Source organism: Haliotis rufescens, unplaced genomic scaffold (assembly GCF_023055435.1).
Source record: "Haliotis rufescens isolate VD_foot unplaced genomic scaffold, xgHalRufe1.0.p SCAF_4, whole genome shotgun sequence".
Taxonomy (NCBI): Eukaryota; Metazoa; Mollusca; class Gastropoda; order Lepetellida; family Haliotidae; genus Haliotis; species Haliotis rufescens.
The window spans coordinates 41255789-41278030 of NW_025964112.1; the positions used below are offsets into that span (position 1 = coordinate 41255789).

A 22242-nucleotide genomic window follows, 5' to 3' on the forward strand; every position below is an offset into this window, starting at 1 on the left:
ACTGTATCTTCAGAATGAATTCATGATGGGTGTGGAATGAGAAAATACCACATTATTGAAGTCCGACAATGTCACTCATCAAACAACAATTGTTTCCACAAGCAAGTTTCTGAAAGTAACACTTTCCACAAGAAAGCTTCTGAAAGTAACACTTTCCACAAGCAAGTTTCTGAAAGTAACACTTTCCACAAAAAAGCTTCTGAAAGTAACAGTTTCCACAAGAAAGTTTCTGCAAGTAACAATTTCCACAAGAAAGTTTCTGCAAGTAACAGTTTCCACAAGAAAGTTTCTGCAAGTAACAGTTTCCACAAGAAAGTTTCTGCAAGTAACAGTTTCCACAAGAAAGTTTCTGCAAGCAACAGTTTCAAAGAAAGCTTGTTCCAGACAATCATGGGGGTCACTTTAAAAAAATCTTTGAAATGTGGACAAATGTGAACTGCATGTTACACGAACCAACCATTTGAAAAATACATCATCACCTGCCTGTAATTATAACTATATGACATAACATGGCTGGGTCAGGAATTCCACTATGGAATATTCACTGTAACAGATGAACAGTCTCAGATCAAACATACCTTCAGGTAAAAATAGGACTAAACTAATAAAAGCATTCTAAAAGTACCACTCCCATGATGCACCAGGCCGTGTACTGAATCCCAGAAATGTCAACATCAGAACACCGAAGTTCACACAAACAAATTCTGCAAGGTCTTCCTGACATCGGAACTGATCCTTGTGGATTTACGATAACATTTTCTCGAACTTGGTGGTCCAAAGATGGATTCTATACCCATATACCCAAAACCAACCATGACACATCTAAATAAATTGGCTTGCTCATTTGAGGAGATAACAATGTGTCCAAAGCAATATGGATGCCGCTGAGCGCAACACAATGTAACTTAAGTTTGTCCATGTGTATATCTAACGTACACATGACTGTTCTGACCTTTCAATTCTCTAGACAGAATTTCTATCAAAGTATATTCTGCTTGAGGTTAAAACAAAGCAAGCATTTTCGACTCTGTTCATCAGGAAAAGGCTTAAACCGGTTTACCATGATGCATAGTGTATTTACTTGACATTTCAGAGTATTTAGACACAGACTGACACGAGACCATCTCAAATTAGACTGTGCAATCTACACATCAAAACATCCTTTACATCAAAATTGAATAACAATAAATTGCAACCATATGTTCTTTACACTGGCAAAGGAACATTGCACCAGACACATCACCAGTCAAATGAATGATACGTTTTCATAAAACCATTAATGCCAAGACAAATACACGCCAACTGTTTGGGATTCCTGCTACAAACATATCGAAAACAATTTACCCTAATAAATAGATTTCTCCCATTTTGACACATTGATAAAAAAAGGTATTACCCCTTACAAGTACCTACTCGACACACAAGTCATAACAATACAATACCATTTAGAAACATAAAAAAACTGTCTCACAAAAAGCTTTTCTATCACTGACTTGAACACATAAAGAAAATCCAATCTATCGTACACCCTCACATTCTGGAACCAGCCCAATGCAGCAATACACAAAGAACTAGCAGCATCTTCGCTAACCCACAAATTTCTACGAGAAAATGATCCACTCCTCTTTATTATGTTTTTGCCCTCTCAAAGAACTGCCACTTGAATCCTGGAGAGAAGTGATGGAACAATTAGAGCCTGTCTCCGTAACGAACCAAAGCTTAAACACATCAGGCCCGATACGCTCCCACTTTCAGAGAGGGGGTTGCAATGTAGAGCGCTCTATTTTCACTGATAATAATATTAATGCAATCACTGTGGCACATAATGGAGGCACTACGTATTTCTTATTGATTGAAAGAATATGTTCTGTTGGTGTACTGGTCAGGGTCAGAGTGATGATGGATAAACCCTCACTGCTGAGGCCTCACAAAGGAGATTAATCTATCAGAACTGTTCCTCTATTAGGGAAAATCAAACGGACATTTACAGACTGCAAAACCTTTAATCAATTTACTTGAGAATATCTAAAGATTTTTACCACCCAATTCAGATATTAATAAGACTGGTTTCACCAAACTAATATATATATGCAGTGTACTTCAAATAATTCTGATTTACTCTTTTGAAATGAATATTCGAACAAGAATACCCACAAATGTTCTGGATTAAAGTGAAGCAAATTAATACCTTGTTTCGCACAATTTTTTATATCCTGCATTTCTTTATATCAGATATTCCGTAGTTTATATCCTGCATTTGTTTTTATCAAATGTTTTGCAGTGCAATGTCCATCACAAATATCCTGCTGAACAGATCACTAAACTTAAAAGGTAAACCCTGTACAGCAATGATTGTTTCAATTATCCTTATGTCCTTATTTAAACAAAAATTCCCTCTCACATTCACTGCTATCCAGTGAACGCAAAGATTTATCTGTTAACAAAGCTCCTCCATACTGCACGATGCGGCAATAAACATGACCTATCTGGCTATCTTTGCAAATGTCGAAAACTTATCAATCCTGGATTAGCTTCAAATGAAATATACAGTCTCTCATTCTGTCTTGTGGCATAATTGAAAGCACATGGTGTGTTGTTTGCCATATGACCTCAGATGATAAATATGTCATGGTGTCTTATCCCTATCATTGGGCGAGTCGGCTGACACATTAATTGTTCCAGGCCCTCCAATCATTATAGACAATCAACAGGGCTATTTGGATCACAATAGATGCCATCTTCATCTTAGGTGGGGGTGGGGTTCTATGCTGAGGTCAGCAGTACCTCCACTGTAAAGTGACTGTTGAAGTGGGAGCGGGCCTGGTCCAATCAAACCAACGGCACCACTGATCGACACAAGGTCCAGTGCCATAGCAACAGTTGGTCTAAGATAGTACCTGTCCAAGCACTATTCATGCTCAGCAGACCTTTTCCCAATTCTCATATTGTTACTGTAGTTGAAAGAGTCAGTGAACAATATTTCAGTTAAATACTACTCAAAAGAAGTTAAGGATCACTTGATTTTTTCATATTACTATACAGTAAACTATGCTTATAACAAACTGCCATATATAACGAACTGGTCTTTTGGTCCCGGCCATTTGCTGTAAATAGGCTGTATGTATGCCTATAACGAACTACAATTATAACGAACTAAAATTAGTGGTCCCTTTGAGTTCGTTATAACCATAGTTTACTGTAATTTATCTGTCATAGCATGACAGATTAACGACGGCAATATGAAAGAATCAGATGACCCTTAACTTCTTTTGAGTAGTATATCATGCATATCAGCTTAGTGTGGGAGGAAAGCCTGAAATGATGTAGGTCTTAGACGTATACCAAGAGTAGCATGGTGCTGGAAACAGGGAATCGAACCCATGACAACAGATTCCTGGCACACCAAGGGACCTACAATGAACAGTGACGACTGGGCCACCCGTGTCCCTACTGCACATGACATCACCACTGTCATCACGTTACTTACCTCTCTGATTTCTTTAATCTTGCACCCGCCTTTCCCTATGAGTGAGCCGCATTGACTGGCAGGAACCACCAGCCGTAATGTGACAGGGGGTTTAGGCACCGTGGGTGTATTCTGAAGATCCTGAAGCAAAAAAACACATTCCATTTGTAATTCCTGCATTTTAATACCAATTGAAAAGGATATAACAAAATTGAAATACCAGTTTCAATGGTAATAATATTTAAATATTATATTATTGGTATTTTCATACACATATAATTTGAATATCTGACAATCTTTTACAGGATACAATTCATTAATCATGAAAATAAATACAACTAAAAGTAACTATGGTTACAAAATAGCCATTTCTGGTCATAATTTCTTTTTAGGTAATAGTGCACCATTTCCATTCAATCCCCTTTACATAAATCTCATCTTCATGTAAGTCTGGGTTTCAAATATAACATTAAAATGTCACTATACATGTATCTTGCTCTTAAACAGAAGGAAATCTGTAGTGATGATTAGAAACTGTCGTAAGGGCAATGAGTTGGATGAGTTCTGTGTTGGAGTTCTGTGGAGGAGCTCCACTTGGCACATCTTCCAAGAAGAAGCACTGCCACTAGAGATCAAAGCCACCAGCCTATGTCACGAGGTACAATACAGGATAATACCAATCTCACATAGCCTGTAATTAAGCAGTTCTGGAATCTGGATGACAAAAATGCCTTCCTGGTAGTATTTAGTAGGTAATGCTAGAGGAACATCGTATCTGAGAATTTAAACTACCACATTTAAGTGGCAATTCAGTTTAATGCTCTCAATGCTCTTGAGTTGGCAAGAGTTGAGATTTTAAAAAATATTTAACATTTTTTGCCTCCAAAACTGACGAACCTCCTCCAGACATGACACCTCATCGTCATTCAGAAGACAGTATTACACTTCACAGCTGTCGACTAGCATGGAAATAGCACTGCTCTGAATTTTACATGCTAATTGCCTGAATACTATATTGCCTATCACAGAGGATGCTACAGATTTGGAATATGAACTTTGAAAACTAAATATGTATGATCATCTACATGTTCAAAATTAGTCTGATAGGTAAACACATATTTGCTTGTTTATTATCGTTCCGTGTATGAGAACATGTTCCCACAGGATCTTTGGACAGAACAAAAGAATATTGTCTTACATCCAAGCCAAAGTTAAGTTCATATGGCGTAGAGCGGCGCCATAGGTAGGCTTACAAGAAGAATTACACCCAAAACACGGCCTCCATCAAGGGTGAGCAAATTTACTATTTAGCCACCTCAATTCCATTTTAAAAACACAAAGAATAATATTTGCAAAGGTGTTTCCTTAGATCGAATCTAAGTGATGTTTCTGTGATGTGTGTTCGGAAAGATTGGCCAGATAAGCTGAAACCTATACATTGGAACAGGTACATACTGTACATTACGGTACATTACGGTACATTACGGTACATTACTGTTTTGTCACTACAGTTTATCAGGGCTTGGTCGAATTCCACTTTAAAACAATTCAATTAATTGTTCTTAAACATGTATTCATTGATTGATCATGAAATATTTTTCTTACCTCTTCAAATTTTTTACAAATCATAGTGAATGCTTTGTGAATATTATCTGTTGAGCCGGTTATTGTGACAATTCTCTCTGGACAGGAGCCATCAGATATGTTTATTTTGGCACCACTCTGAAACATCAAAATTAGGTCATAATTGATTCCAACTGTCAATTTTTTTAAATGAAGCTTAGAGAAGCAAAACAGAAAAAAGAGTCAGTGAGTGCCACAGTGAACAGTATTCAGTTATATCACAAATATCAGCTTGATGTGAAGGAAATTCCTTGGTGATGCATGGCTTTGATATTGCTGGAATATTGCTAAAAGCGGCGTAAAACGATACTCACTCACTTCATGAACATGACAACAAATGATTGATACACAAAGGTGAGGTGAATTGTGGTTTAACGTCGCGTCCAAGATTATTGCACTTATATAGCGACTTGCATGCACGTGTGTGTGTGTGTGGCTGCTTGTACTAGTCCGGACTGATGCCGATTTATAGAGCTAGACCACTGAGATACCATGCCGCAGTTTAATATGAATACCCCACTCAGACACAGTATACTGACTCCGAGCCGACCAGTCCTTGTTTTAGCCCCTTAACGCCGAGCACCAGACACGGTAACAACAAGTACCATCTTTTAACATCTTTTGGTATGATGCGGCCGGGGATCGAACCCCAGACCTTCCGCTCTCCGGGCAGACACTCTACCACTAGACGACGGAGGCAGCCGATTGATAAATCATTTAATACTGACACTGATATCTATCAACAAAAGACTTCTACTTACATCTTCCCTGAATTTCTTTATATTGTCACCTTTCTGCAAGAAAAAAAGAAGAAGATTGTTTGAACAATGTAATCGAAGTGGAAGCCAGCCACAATGTCCACAAAGTGTACCTTAAGCAGATGGGCTATATGTGTGAGGTGACAACAACATGGTCTCTCTCTAAACACTGAGCTTCAACAGCGAAAAGTCTAATGGAAGCTAACATCCCGTGAGTGACATGGCTATCAGATTCACTGACAGCATTGACTAAACCCGGTGCCCTCACCTATCTCAAAGGATATGTTCTTTTTTTTAAATTTGTTCATCGATTGCAAAATGTTACGTTTCGCTTTCATTTAAAATTGGGAGCCATCCCACACAGCAAGGAAATTTGTCTTGCCTAACTTGACAAATGCAATCTGCATTTTGAGTGACATATTAAATGGTTGCACAATCGTGTAGATTAGCATGTCTGTAGCTATTTAAGTCAAGCTGGGCCTGCATCAGCAGCGTGCCCTGGACTGGGTCATCATCTACTTCCACGAGAGGAGGTTGAGTGATGCCACTGTCGATGCTATCGGGGGATTGACAACACAGGAATGTTTTAAAATAAGTAAGCCATTAAAATGTTCAAAAATTTACTTGCCATGTGCTAATTGTTTAAGAACACTTTCCCCAAACTTTTCGAAACTTTTAATAGAATTAATTGAAAACTACTCAGTTTCATGGCTTTAAGCGTTCCATGTGCTGTTTTGAATAAATACAAAATCCCACAACTTGAGAAATTATCTAATAAATCCAATTGAAGAAAAGTAGATTGCTCAAATATACGTAGATGCACAGCATGCCAATGTAAACACTTCCTTCTAAAAAGCACCTTACTTCTAGAAGCTCAATATACAACATACACCTGTACGTGAGGTTGGGAATATTTATTTCCATGCAAATTAGCTTGTACGCGTTTCCCAAAAACCTTACAACTATCTCCCTTTTTCTGAAAGTGCAACACCCTGCCCCAACACAGATCCCTGCATGGAGTGTTGAGAGAAGACAGCGATTCAACCAAGATATGTCCATTACCGCTAACAAAGGTAGATGGCGCTATGATACACCTCTCCCTGTAGCTGGCGATGTTGAAGTTCACCATGTGAGTAGGCATCTGATGATGTCTGGATAAACACACTGGGCAAACACTAAGCTTGATTCTCCCTCTGGGCCATGTTCAGACAGAAAAAGAAGGACTGATACTATGGTGCCACCAGTGTTCCTTAAAGACTTGAGACATCTCCATCTCAATGTCCAGCTATCACTGTGAAGGCCACCAAGTTTGAGAACCAACTTGTCAAGCTCTATACTAAGGACTCTTAATGGGCCTTCATAGTTTGATAGACAGCTGCTTGAAATGATCTCCAAAGATATTGATTAAGGTGGAGTTTTCCAACAATTTTCTTACTATCCTGTATCAGATATGTAATAAAGCTTTCAGAATAAATTGATTACAATCACAGATGATGCTGAACTCTGATTCAATAATGTCCAGGCCTGAAGTCCATGTCAATAATGGATACTACAGAATCTGTCTCCTGTTAATCCACCAGGCCTGACTATTAGCTTCCCACTGAGTGGCCAGAGCGTCCAGTCAAGTCACGACAGGTGCCCCTTGACCAGTCCATCAGTCTGTCTTGAGGGACGGTGGAAGTTAATTGAAGCTGGTCTATTGCACACACAGACATATTTCATGATGTCATTTAGATAGGGAAGATCAGAGGGCAAGACAGAGTGCCTATGGGAGATTCTCACTCACTTAGATCTCTACCAATCAAACTAAACTATCTGTCTGTGTGAGTACAGATGATATCACAGGTCACTTCCACACAGCAGTATTTACAACCTTCAATTTGTTACTGGACAACATCTCTACTAAAAAACTTCCAGTAATGAAATCCTTGTGTCCCCTTCCATGTTCATAAAGTCAAACTCTGTAAAGGTTATAAAAGCTTAAACAGTCCACCTACCGGTAAGTAAATGCGTGTTTTGCAAATGTTTAAAATCAAATTGAAAATTGGCCCCTGAATATGGGCCACGGTCATCGAAAAACAATTGGGCTTAAGGCGTGTAAATGAGTAAAACAACATATGTCCGTTTGAAAATAGTCCTCCTTTAAACATCACCATTTGACATAAAACTCAAAACTATAGGAATGCTCTTTCTTTTTTTGTCATCAATATAAAATTTACAAACCCATTTCTTCTTACCAACATGTGGAATACTGATCAATACTAGAAATTAAAAGACAACTGCATCTATTATCCGCTTTCATCCCCATCCCATTAGGAGAAACAGCTAGGTCTGTATTATTGCTATCTGTCAGTCTCCTGCCAAGCACTGTGCACTTGATGAATGACTTGGGGGACAGGATCATCCAGGCCCTGCTGGCAACATCATTTGCCCAGCTGTGGGGGTGGGGATCGGTGTAGTGGGTGCCACCATCACCGCCATTATATTCCACTAAATCTTACCGCGGGTCTGTTACTCCACACACACATTCCCTGTTTCTCAAATCAGGCTGTAATTTTCTTGCATCACTTTGAAGATACAACCAATTCCATATACTGCACAGGTTTGTAAAAACTAATAAATCGTTTATATTATCCGAGTGCACAAGTAAAAAGTAGATCGTGTGTGTGTGTGTGTGTGTGTGTGTGTGTGTGTGTGTGTGTGTGTGTGTACAGGTGATTGTTTGATAAGCTTAACAAGCAAGCCAGAAATTGTTTGACAATTATATATTTAACCTCATTGGTACCCATCCATTAATTTCCTTCAAATAATTGTGTAACATAGTGCCAGTACATTCTCAAAAGTTAAAAAATTACAAGATTCTGCAAGTGGTCTATTTTGGGAGGACGATATATTCAACCTACTTTCCTGAAACTAAAAACTATTTACAATCCTTTGCTTATGTATGTTCATACTGATGGAATAATTACTTAAAAAAAACATCCCTGAGAAAACAGATTAGGCACAGCTAGATAGCTTACATGAATGAGACCGTAAAACTCCCGGGACCTGGAGGGGTGTGTGAGACTATGGAGGTCCTCTCGGGACCGAGTACAAGGAGAGTTTAATGTGGGGAGAAGACTCCGAGTTGGCCCCCTCACAGAGCCTTCCACACCATGACCCCCATCCAACAGTACCTGTACACCATCCATGTTGTGTAATTTATTACCTGAGGTTCTAGCAGCAGAACAAGTATGGAAAGTCGTTCAACTCCTGGCTTGATGCTATTAACCTACTGCCGTGCTGTATCCATTAGCAGAAAACAACCAATGCACATAAGGCACATTTACAGTGTTACAATACAAAGTTTTTATTCCGGTTTTAACATACTTAAATTTCATTAACGTTGCTTCCCATAACATGTCTTGCGGTACACATTTTAAAGAAGGTGAACTCTATTCTCAGAACTTGTCTGGGTAATGACAATAATTGGCAAATTGTTAAAGTAAGAATTTTGTTACCACCCATGTAAAATTGTAATACAATGTATGACTTATTATTCATGAAACATGAAATAAATTAATTTCTAAATAAGGGTAAAATCCATTTAATACAGCTTTATTTTAAATTTAGGTCACTTATTCTGAAAATGTTTCAAGATATACATCACTTTTGTCAATGTTAAACTTAATTTCTAAATCAGGGTAAAAATTTCGAATAGGTCACTCATTCTGAGAATAATTCGAGATCTACATTGATTAAGTCAATGTCATAATTAATGTCTAAATAAGGGTAATATCCCTTTTATACAGGTTTATTTTGAAATGGTCACACATTCTGAGAATAATTCTAGATCTACATTGATTAAGTCAATGTCATAATTAATGTCTAAATCAGGGTAAAATCCCTTTTATACAGGTTTATTTTGAATAGGTCACACATTCTGAGAATGATTCTAGATCTACATCGCAGTGCATACGTACATCTTATAACCAACACACATACAACACACAAGGTACATGATATTCTTTTTTTCAAAACAAAAGATCAAGATTTTAATGCATATCCTCTTCCTGCGAATTGAAACATCAAGAATTTCCTCGAGTCACAAAAGCCGACAAAGAAACATACTAGACTAGTTGTAGAAACAAAGCAGGCATGCTCACAATGTTCCACAGTGAAAAACTTCCTCAGACAAAGGCAACGCATCGTGTGCAGGTCTTCCTTCAATGTGTGAACCAGATGGAGGAAGACGATTAATAATAGCCTATTTTTAGTGTGCCATTAGGCAAGACTGTCTTGAGGGCTACCAGATTAAATAGTTACAATGTTGACGCACACAACCCATCTTCCTTTTTTCCACAGAAATCATCGCGCTAAAATATTGACATGGCTCTGTCTGATTCAACAAATAGTGATGTCCAATCAGCAAGTTCATGATCAAGAACCTCCCAGGTTAATTTGCACCACATGCAAAGCTGGCGTTTTTCTTTCGTCTTTGTGTGCAGGTAACGCTACGTGTCAACCTCACAAATTAATTCTATCGATAACATCCTCTTGTGAAATTCCAGATCAAATGGCGTTGATATTTATGATTATCCTTGATTATTGCAAAGTAAGGGAGGACATCGATGGAGGCCATAACTAAATGAGGATGCAATTGACACAAACTTCGAAAGAAAAACATTATTCTTCCTTATGTTTTGGAAAAAGTCAAATTGTTCTACCTTATGTTTTGGAAAAACAGCCAAAATGTTGTACATTTCTGCTTTGGAGAAACAGCAAAATTGTTCTATTTTTTTGCAGTGGAAAAACAGCCAAATTGTTGTACCTTTTGCTTTGAAGAAACAGCCAAATTGTTTTATTTTTTGCATTGGAAAAACAGCCAAATTCTTCTATCTCATCCTTGGAGAGAACAAAAACAGCCAAATTGTTCTGCTTTTTGCTTTCGTTCTATCCTATGTTTGTCACGGGTGCAACTGGGACAGGATATGCTAACCTTTGTGCAAACACCTTGTATCATCACTATGTCATTCATAAACACATGGTCATGATATAGTTGGAATTGTACAAGCAAATCAACCCTAAGCTGAAATTTCTTTGATTTTTTTTAAAATGGCATCAAAATACTAATGGTAATTATTGTGATTATTTGATACTGATAACCACATGTAATCAGGATTAATAACATCGAAATACTAGATAATTAAAAGCAACAAAAGCATTTACATAATTATAAGAAATCTGCTAAAGCAGAGTCCATTGAATGATTCCGACTACCAGAATATCATCAACATGTATTTATGAATGACTATCAAACAGCGATGATACTAGGTGCAGAAACAATTTAAAAAATAATAGTTCATTTAGATATTTAAAATGAGAGCTCGAGGAACAAGAGCCATCTTGATAATTTCATTGAGAGACAGAACACTGTTCTACTACAGACAAGATACCATTTACACACTCAGAAAGAAAACATATCTCACCTTGCCGATTATGCTTCCAACTTCCTGTAAACAAAGAGAGAAAATATTAGATCAAAATTTAATAAAATAGCAAACAAATTCATGTAAAAGCATGGAATCAAGCCAGAATGTCGTGTTCATGTACAGTTCATGGCTGTGCAAATGAACAATTTAAATAAATCTTAGTTCAATTACTGTCTTAGTCAGCGATATCAATTAACTATTCAGATCTCATTTTATCAGTCTTTCAAGAAAGAAGTCATAAAAACGTAATATTTACAAAACACCACAAGAGTGGTCTATTTTCATAGCGATAAACGAAATCAAATCCCATGAGCCGTAAATGACAAACAAACTCATTTATAACGCACTGACTTCATATCCCAGCAAACAAATCAGGACTATAACAAATGAAAATCAAATTAAATCTCAAGAGAATTGGGAGCTATATCAACAAACCAAAAATCAGAAAGGACAAAGCATGAAACCAATACCCTGTGCCAATTTGATGGAGTGAACGCAAGTAAACCGTACCACTTAATTGTCACATGAATGCAACTATGACACCGTTTACATAACTACAATGCCCGACTAAGCTGACAGTCAATGTATTACTGCTGTCCATTTTGGGGTCAGTAATGGCGCCTCACTAGCAGACTTGCAGGAAGTGCATTATGCCCATTGTAGTCATTTATCCTCAAACAGTGCTTAGCAGATAGAGAGTATTGGTGAGTGTGAGTATGCATTAGAACTCCAGCACAAAGGGTTTAGTTGTCTGGTAACTGGTTACAAATGGCTGGTGTATATACACACAGGAATCCTACTTCCACAATGAAGAGGCAGTATCAACTGATAATCAACAATGTCAGTAGTCTGGCCTTGAGGCTCCACTTGGACAGTATTGATACTAAATTGCATATCATGCATTACCATGGGGATGGCGCCATGAATTGCAACATCATATAGCATTACAAATCATTTCTAAGGAATATCTGATTTTATTTGTTTCAACAAATTAATTCCATTTCATTTTATTTCACAGACTTACTAAAGTTGCAGGAATGGAAAATGAATTTAATTTTAATGAAAACCGAAAATGAACAGCAAATGGGAATCTGTAACACAAAATGGAAATTGTTCCAGTTCAGACAATGGAGACTCCTGTAGGAAATGTAAGTTTAAATATTCATAATTAACAAAAATGAAGCATTCCTATTTGGAGAAACTATTTGGTGGAAACTAATTCTCAAGTTCTAGAGAGTCAGCTGGTCGGTTTGGTGCCACATACTTATTGCTTTAGAAAACAATGGCTGGAGACAGGTATATGGGTCAGTTCAGGAAAGTAGTCAGGAATCCCCCAGGTAAACATGTTATTCAACATGTGTTAGGCATCTTGTTGAAAGGTTAGGGTTGAGTGTGTACCTCACAGGCCAGGGCAGTGCCCAGCTCACCCCTCACCTTTCTGTCTGCCACAGCTATTCAGTGTCCATTCATTCTTTGCATATAAACAAACACTTGTCTATTACTGGCCTGAACAGTGTAATTACTAACAGGACACATCTCCTCGATGTGGTCTGTCATCAATGTCAATCATTTGTCTGTTCACTTTCATAAGTGTTTTGTCAAAGTTCCTATACCGCATTCTTAAAAAGAAGATCACCAATCATAAAAAGATTAATATCAAGGTGTGTACCCTATCCTAGATATAAACCAATTAAAAACCTATCAATTTCAAGACCAAAACCTAAATCTTTCAAAAGCAGCATGAATTGCATCAATTTTGAAATACAATCTAGATATATAACCATTCATAAACAGAAAACATATAGCTCCAACCATTCTGACAAAAGGAAAAAAACTTATCTAACGATAACACAAGCTGGTACTAACTTTATCAATTCTCAGCAGACAGCATTTGTGATATCTGATTGTGTTCAATAGACGCCCCATCAAAATCCCACAACACATAAGCAGTTGTCAGAAAACATCATCTGTGAATGATTTAGCTGCCTGTTACAGACGGCTTCTTCTCCATCCTACCCAGTTAGCCTCATCTCGTCGGCAGCGCTTGGTACTACAGCGATCACTTCAATTACTTCCTCCAATGGCTTGTAAAATTACACAGACTATTGATCAGTATTCTACTGTATTCTAGAGTATTTATCACCTGGTATCACTTACATCATTGGATGTTATCATACAGCTAGGAACTCAAACTTTAATCCTTCAAACATGTTCAGAATGATTATCGCATGATTCCTTTCCCAATAAACCCCTCCTTGAATTTGTCACCTTAAATTCGACATTTTTGTTGTTTGCTACAGGTAGTTTTAAGTACAATGAAGGGTTTTCCAGGACTTCTAAACAACCTATTGCTTATTCAACATGTTTCTACAAGTCGAAAACATGTACAGGTGCTCCTTAGCAACTGCACAGCAACACACAACAGAACAGTTTAATTTTCACTGCCCTGCAAGAAACAAAACACATGTCTCTGGTCCAGAGCATCCTGTGTGTTTCTTGGAGTGAGAATTAGATAAATAATGATACAAACAGTTGCTGAAATGAGTGCAACAAAAACGCGCAGCACTCAGTTAAGGGTCAGAGATTAACACGGGACAGGCATTTTATGTTGTAACAGTTGTACACCTATGTCCAATGTGGTAACGATACAACACGTGCCGAGATCAGCCCGCCCAGCTGATTGTAAACGGCTGATAATGCTGTTCCCTGTACGTTGAATCCACGCTAAGTAGTTCCACCTACTGTGTATATAGGAGTTGTGGGTTGTGGCACAACCATAGCACCAACCAATGGTGGCAGGTCACACGAGAGTCGTTTATCAATCCATAGAGGATTGTGTCTTGATCAAAGCCTTTCCCAGCCCTCAATACTGCATCTCTTCAGAATACTGAAGCCTACAAAACCCCAGCAGGAATGAACCCATATATACTACTCAAAACAAGTTAAGAACACTTGATTATTATCTACCCCAGCCTCTTACAGCAAGCATGGGTTACTGAAGACCTATTGTACCCCAGATCTAAATAGAATTGAAAATATGAAGTAACTATAACTGACAACCATTTTCATAATCATAAGAAATGCATCCATCGTACAATTTCAACAATTCATAAAACCTTGATAACCCAAAAAATAAGTGGATTAAATTTAATTCAAATTGATCAAATATTTGACTATCTTTGCCTCCTTCATGTCTACTACATACAAGCTACCAGTTAGTAATATTCTACTTTTGAACAATTTGGCACCAGCTACCATATCTGTTCCTCCTGTACATCTACATATCTAACATGAGATGGTCTGGAAATGAAGCTCTAAATCTGGCAGACGTCTTGCCCCGGAACATGCTTATAAGTGACACCTGACCAAACCATCCAAGAGAATAGAAGGATTTGATGGCCTTACAATATGGAAACTAGCTCCTGTTCTCATCTATCCCATTTGAACACAGAGCAGTACTAACCATTTCCTCATATTTAAGCAACATGTCCCTATGAAGCAAACATTCTATATTTGCACTAAGGATTCTATATTGGTCCCCTAAACTCCTCAAGCTGGAGTTTGCCACAGGGAAGCTGTGAACCCTTAGCAACTCGGCTATTCTGAAGATGATTCCAGTGCCTTAATAGGCAGGAAACCCCAGGCAAAATAAAGACAAAACTTGTCAAGACTTCACCGCCTAATGACCACTTGTTATCACAACTGTAATGAGCATTGAGTCAGCCGATGGATAAGGTCATCTTTGATGCCAGAGATACAAGTGACCATTGGTATGCTGGCAAGTGACGACTACTCCTGCTTGTCTTTTGTCTTTGGGGATTGTCGTTTATGGAATCTTTTGATGACGTTGGTTCTGACCCTTTCACTCAGGTTACTTGTGTGATCATGTAAGGTGACCTTCATTTCAGGGGCTTGAAACCTTTAATCTCACAGACCGCTCCTTAAAACTGCAGGATAATCTGACACCAAATTTCATGAAAGGCTTAGATGATATAAGAGCTACTTTAAATTGTCATCACCATCACTGAAATTTCAAATTTGAGCTTGATAGTAATTTCCAAATTCCTATGCGCACATGAGAGGCTGGTACTATTTTGATGTTCTATCATAGAAAATGTTATCTCTACTAATGATATATGTGACCCAGCGGGGAGTGCAATTATTACCCTCTTGTGGGAAAGAGGCCTGGAAAATGAGCTCCCTCTCTAGCCATTATTTCCTACCTGCCAGCCAAATCCCTGTAGGGACATATTTTGCAGAAAACAAATGATGCTTTTGGACTGAGAGGCCTGTCTTGCCTAGAATCACGACCTGAAATCTGGCCCTACAGACTGGGGACAAGCAGACGGCTGACAGGGACTGGTGTGCTGTACAGTCCTAGGAACTGACACGTTTAGTGTCTTCAAAGCCTCGATAAGAAAGACATTCTACTTACATAGACAGTACTAATGTAAAATGTGTTAAATTCAGACATGTTCTTGTGGGTACTGATGCTGAGTAGGTGATGCTCTGTTACGTGTATGATCTGAACCTAGATTTCACTGACATTTACCAGGTTTAGAATAAACAGGATTTGTACATGATGTCAAGCAAAAGGGTTTCATATAATTTTCAACCTTATTTCGCCTTGTATGCCCAATTGAATCTGTTTCAGCACATAATCACGACTCATTGGCGTTGACATTTTGTATATATTTGGTTACTTTCTTGTAATCATTAACATACCATTACGAAACAAAACCAGTTCTATTCTTTCAAAAGGTCATAAGAAAGTCAGTGACCTTTTCAAATCAAATGACATTAATTTGATTTATCGTAAAATTCATAGAAATAACAAATCTAATATAGGTAATTGGAACACTTGTAGCTTTTACATTTGTATATGAGAGTAAGTAAGTCGGAAACGCATCTATCAAGTGGGAGCCATGTGGCTTCAATCCCATCTAACAACTGCCATTACAGGCCTGTGCCAATCTTATCTCATACCCGCATCAAACCCTCACATTTTTCATCGTAAATAATTATGACATAAAGTCTTGTTGTAATCTCAATTGAGTGACTTGTGTACCAGAATCCCACAATTCCAGAGTTCAACACATGTAGTAAATGCCTAAGCTGACGATCAGGCGAGAATTCGAAACTGGCAATGTCCTGCCTCGGCACGCGCCCAAATAAATAGCACATGCGGTATGGCGTCATTGCTGCAGCCACATTCGTATTACATTGACGTACCATATGGTGCTGTTCTCTCGCTATATTAAATTAAAGCAATTATCTACTTGCATGTTACCCAACCCAGTACTGCTGCAACTTGAAGATTTATTGCACTTCACAGTACTAAACATTTAATGAAAACAAACTACTGATAATGCTGCTACTGATGAATAATTTTTACCTTCAAAACAGATTTGTTTTAAGTCTCAATGCCAACGAGTACATGGGATAAAATGAATTTGAATAAAACATGATTCGGTTAATTCATTGACTTTAAGCAAAACAAATCGTCTCATTTGATTAAATTGTAATGAAGTTATTCTTGTCAACATCTTTATCACATATTATGATCAGTTCGAAATGAGGTGGGGAATTTCTCCAGGAATCTAATCATGGCTGTTACAATTTGCCGTAATTAATTGTGTGTGTAGTTTAGAGTATGTGAGAGTTTTGCATCTGGCTTTATTCATTATTCATGTCCGATGACTGCAGGTTGAGGGTTATCATGTAAGCTGTCAGGGCCCTGTCAATGGCTGTACACCATCTCGTGGGATTCAGCTCAAGAACACTCCGACAAATGGACCAATTTACCTTATCCAGCCAATCTCCTACTTGTTGTTCATCTTTATCATTGTTTTACACTTGAGTGTTCTCACTGATAAACTGGTAATAGGTACAGCTCATTTGCACTATTATTTAGATTCTACAGAAATGATTTTGAAAATCATTGTGACTTGATCACTATCAATATGATTTTTTTAAAACATGTTAATAATTATTTATTCTAATTATTGTTTTACAGGCATTGTGGATTTCATGAATATTTTTTTGCAATTTTGTAAATTATAGAGCGCATGAAGAAGTAACTGACATGAAACATTAGCCTTATATGACTACTGTATTACTTGTCCCTGTTGACGATATCATCATCATCATCATCATCATCACTAAATCTTTTCTCGACATCTTATTATGCTTTTTGGTCTGCACATCCCAGAATATGCTGATAACATCACAAGTTATCCTCAACACCAACCATATTCTTTCAAATGTATTCCTTCGCACAATCACAGAAAAAGATTACAAATAAATTTCTGAAGCATAAAAAGCAAACACAATCTTTGCCAGGCTTCCGATATGAGACTAAATAATCAGATATCTTTCAAACTGTGTCCACCTCCATCACCAGCTAGACAGCTTTCCATTTGATCTGATTATAACAAAGGAGATTATACTATTGATCTATATTGATATTATTTCAGCTAAGCTAGAAATTATGACCAAGAGTAATTAGGTCTTTGTCCTTCATTTTCTACCTCAACAGTTTCACGTGGAACAATCCGCACTGTAGAATGGAATTTTCATGTCTATGGATTCACAGGAGATTATGGGGTTGAACTGTAAATCCCATTTGTACATGAAAGAGCTTTAGGACGAGCAAGGTATCAATACACTAGGTGCGGACACAAATCTTGCAATCTACATGTCTCCACTGTTTAGTTATGTGCATCAATGCTGCATTAAATCATAATTTCATTAAATAAGATAATAAAACGAAAAGAAATGAAGTAATTTTCCTAAAATGGCCTTTCCACCACAGCCGTAAATATTCTTCTTTCGTTACATCTAAAGGAACAGGTTTGTTTTTTGGGACTTTATGATTATGTGTTCATAAAATGTCAATCATGTGAGAAAGATATTTTTACATGGAATAATTATCAACTTCAGTCAGGAGAGAATGTTCCCTTAGACCATAGATTTTCAGTCTGATGTTTGTCAGTGTCATTTTCATTAGAATATTTGGATCAATTCATCTACAGTACATTCGCAAGTGTAATGCAAGAATGATGCTATTACTAATATGAACCATTATTGTCTGTTCAGCGACTATTAATTAATGCATATTTACGTCATTCCATCTCGCCTATCCTTCATACCATCAGTATATAGCAGAAGCATTTCCTATTTGTCATCAGATCATGTTTTTAAACACATTTCAAGTCATTGAGCCTGAATGATTAGAACCAATCTGCCAAGTTTTTAAAACATTCAATTAGGAATGGATGTTGATACTAAGCCTCAATAAAGGGTAGCAGTTGGGTTGTGTTTCAGTGTAATGTGGGACAAAATACAAACATGAAGAATATAACAAATATTTACCAACTATACAAAACCCACAAGTAATGATGACAGACCAAGGATCATAAAGACAGCAAATCTAAGATGCAAATCCATGGTAAAGCCTCTTTTGTTGTTTTACATAACACTAAGAAATATATTCCAGATGATTTCAGTGGGCTGTTAAAGAATCCACTCTGGACCAGACAATCCAATGATTGATATTGTGAACCCCAACCCTGGGTATGACATGTCAGCCAAGTTTGTTGGTTGGTTTGTTGTTTAATGCCGCACACGGCAATATTCCAGCTATATGACGGCGGTCTGTAAATAATGGAATCTGGACCAGACAATCCAATGATTGACATCATGAGCATCGATCCACCGAATTGGCATACGATGACACGCATCAACCAAGTCAGCGAGCCTGACCATCCGACCCGTTAATCGTCTCTTACGACAAGCATAACCAAGTCACCTAACCTGACCACCTGATCCACCGCCTCACACAGCAGCATAAGTTGCTGGGGGACAAATCACAGGTGTAAAGCATACTAGAAACGAATGGACACAACTGAAATTTTGAGTTTGAAACCCACAACAAATGGATAACTATGCCTTCTTATCTGGACTCTGATTTCATGGTTTCAAGAAATACTGACCTTGCCCTGCATAATCATCCTGATCGTGAGGATCGTGGACGAGTTTGTGTCGTTCTGCACCATTGTTTTTTCTGTTGCCATTACAAGGAAAACCACCAAGAGAAAAATAAAGGGTTGTTTCCCCTTCTCTCAATCTTTGTTATCTGGAAAAAAAGGAAGAAAAGTTAAAGAGAAATCCAAGAGAAAACACATTCAGAATACATCTCACTAAATGGATACCAAGGGAATGAATTGTGTCCTTAATAACTGTTCCCTGAGTAGAATAACTGTCACAGTAAGAAAATGGTCACAACAACCTATTCCAAATATTTAAAAAAAATATTTATGGTTAAATCATATATTTTTGAATACATTTACAAACATGTTCATGAAAGCTAACCACAAAATCACACAGACCTCTTTTTCACAAAAACAAATTTAGTTAAATCAATTAACTCTTTATCTACAACCATTTCCCATCTCCCTGCAGTTGTCAAACAAGGTAAAGATCCAATCAAGTGTCAATCCAACAACTCTCTTCGTCTCATGCAAAGTGTCAAAACATGTAAGTCCTTATCAAGCACTCTTGTTCAAATAGTATCTGCCTAGTTCTCATGACTTTGTGAACTGACACATATGGAAAGCACTACAGCACCCTACAGGTTACCATGGAGCTGGCCAGGCTGGCACACAAGCATCAATATGGTTGGGCACTTCTCTGAAGCAGTGTACCCTGATGTCACACAGTAATATCATGTCTACAATGTAGCAGTTCACACTTATGTTCTTTTTTAATCATATTCAAAAGCATTATCCTTTTATGATAACATTTCTTTTACATTAGCTTAAAATCTATGACAAAAGAACACATGCACAGTTGTCAGCATGATCTAACACCGTATCCAAATCACATTTGCAGCTATGAAAAATATGTCATCAAATGTCCCACTTCATTTAATTTAGCTGCAAAAATGAAAAAAATAATACCTCATACAATTTTTTTTTTCTACTGATATCTTCGTAATATTGCATTAGATATTATTTAACTTTAGACACTGAAAAAATACATTTCTTTTACCTTAGCATTTCAACAGTTATGGCATGACAATTAATTCTAGAGAGGACCTCACCCATTACAAAGAATTCACAAAAAGTCATCAAATATGTACATAAGCCGTCCCTAAAGTGCAAAAAACTACTTCAGATTTTTTATTTATGTACAACAGTGACTTGTTCAGTGAGTCATCCCAAATCCAAGCTACCAACACACACAATCAGTACCATTTTGGCACCATGGCTGATGAGAATCCACACAGCCACAAATCAAGCCCCCTTTGATCATGATTGGATGGTAATAAACGCATGACAACCCAAGTGCTATTAATTTCAAAACTGAAATTGAACAAGAATGCAGCAAGGACATCACCCTGTGACATTCCCCTTCACCATTCAAACTGCAGCTGTAACCGAAAATGTCACCAACCTCTTATCCCATCAGAGAACTCGCTGACATGTTCCCACATACGTCCAAACTCTGCTAAAATATTCCATAATCTGGCTATACTGTCATCTGAGGCTCATAGAACCGACCATTCTTCCCAAATCAATGTCACCTAACTCTATAAATCTGCGCTTTATTAAGCATAGCAAATCTGCATAACAAATGTGGCCTGCCTGATTATATTGGCAGATCAATGGAATTTGGTTGGAAACTTGCAGCACTGACTGCAGTAATGGACAAATAGGAAAGTGGGAGTGTGTGGAACCAATCATGTGTAAGAAGAGAACTGTTGTGGACAGTTGATTGTATAGGAATGGTATGACAGAACTTTTAGGAACCAATTAAACAAGCTCGGGGCAGAATATAGAATCAATTATTTAATCACATGGTAAATCTGGCGGCAACTTTATGTTTTATATAATCCTTGGCATCAAACCATTCAGCTGTTTAGCTGAGGCAATAACACATGCTTCATTAACCTTACAACTCTACAAGCCAGTGTGAGGCTTCAAAGAACATGAAAACTGAACAACCAACAAGAACAAAGCATATGATTATGTGTTTTTGAAATGTCAAATTTTTCGATTTTTATTTTATCAACACATTTTCTACAAACAATACGAAGAATAATTCCATACAACGCCTTTATCATTTACTACATATAGTAAAGTTTCAAATAAATGTTAAACAATGCCTTGCTTGACAACAGTATAAGGAACTATACTGAAACGTCGCCTTTACAGTAATTAAAGAAGTCGTTATCCTTTGTCATTCGTCAACTTCTAAGTAATGCCTATCAAACAATTCAAAATTTGACAATGACTATAAGAGTAATCTCAAACCGAAATAAGTTTTCACTTCTAACTGAAAGCTTGGAATTGAATTATTCTGTTTAAACACCAGGTCAGAATATGATCCACCGTATAAGCTTATCACGTAAACCTACAGGGCCTAGTCATGGATGGTGGATGGAGATGGTTCATGAGGAACAACTAACAATAAAAGAGCAATGTGTCATGGTCTGGGTAATACCTGCCGAAGTTGCCATTGCAGGTCCAGTCTGGCATCTGATTGCAACCACTGCCGTAAGCTGGGCAGTAACTGGACGCATACATCTCCCCGATATTGATCTTTCAGTGATTGAATTCTTGTGATAAGTGACAGGAAATCTGGCAGAACGCGACTCAACAAGCGGAGATCCAGTGGACGTAATTAGCCACACTGCGGCCATACTACCCTTTTCCTAGCCTACAATTGGTAATTAATTTTCACCGGCTTTTGTCCCCAACTTGAGCATAGCGGACAGTTGCCATGACGAAGTGGTTTGTTTGAATGTCCTCGTCCTCGTTTTCCCATTTCTGGAGCAACTTTACGGAAATTGTGCAGAGTTGTTGGTTATAATCGCAACAAGATCAATAAACATCAGGTGTGATTTTCACGGTGGGGACCT

At 37.6% G+C, this 22242-nt stretch overlaps 1 protein-coding gene across 14 annotated transcripts in view; it reads right to left on the bottom strand.

The window, feature by feature from the left end:
- Window positions 1-22242, bottom strand: part of LOC124135962 (poly(rC)-binding protein 3-like) — a 358312-nt gene that overhangs the window by 24016 nt on the left and 312054 nt on the right. For 13 of the 14 annotated variants that reach the window (XM_046501684.1, XM_046501683.1, XM_046501695.1 and 10 more), the window contains 5 exons: window positions 19313-19455; window positions 11316-11339; window positions 5851-5883; window positions 5072-5188; window positions 3488-3607 (listed from right to left, as the gene is read on the bottom strand). In XM_046501684.1, coding sequence (XP_046357640.1) covers window positions 3488-3607; window positions 5072-5188; window positions 5851-5883; window positions 11316-11339; window positions 19313-19393 — 375 coding nt within the window. In that variant the 5' untranslated portion in view covers window positions 19394-19455. Of the gene's footprint in view, window positions 1-3487; window positions 3608-5071; window positions 5189-5850; window positions 5884-11315; window positions 11340-19312; window positions 19456-20774; window positions 20886-22242 lie in introns of those variants that run through there. The other variant, XM_046501690.2, reaches the window with a different exon arrangement.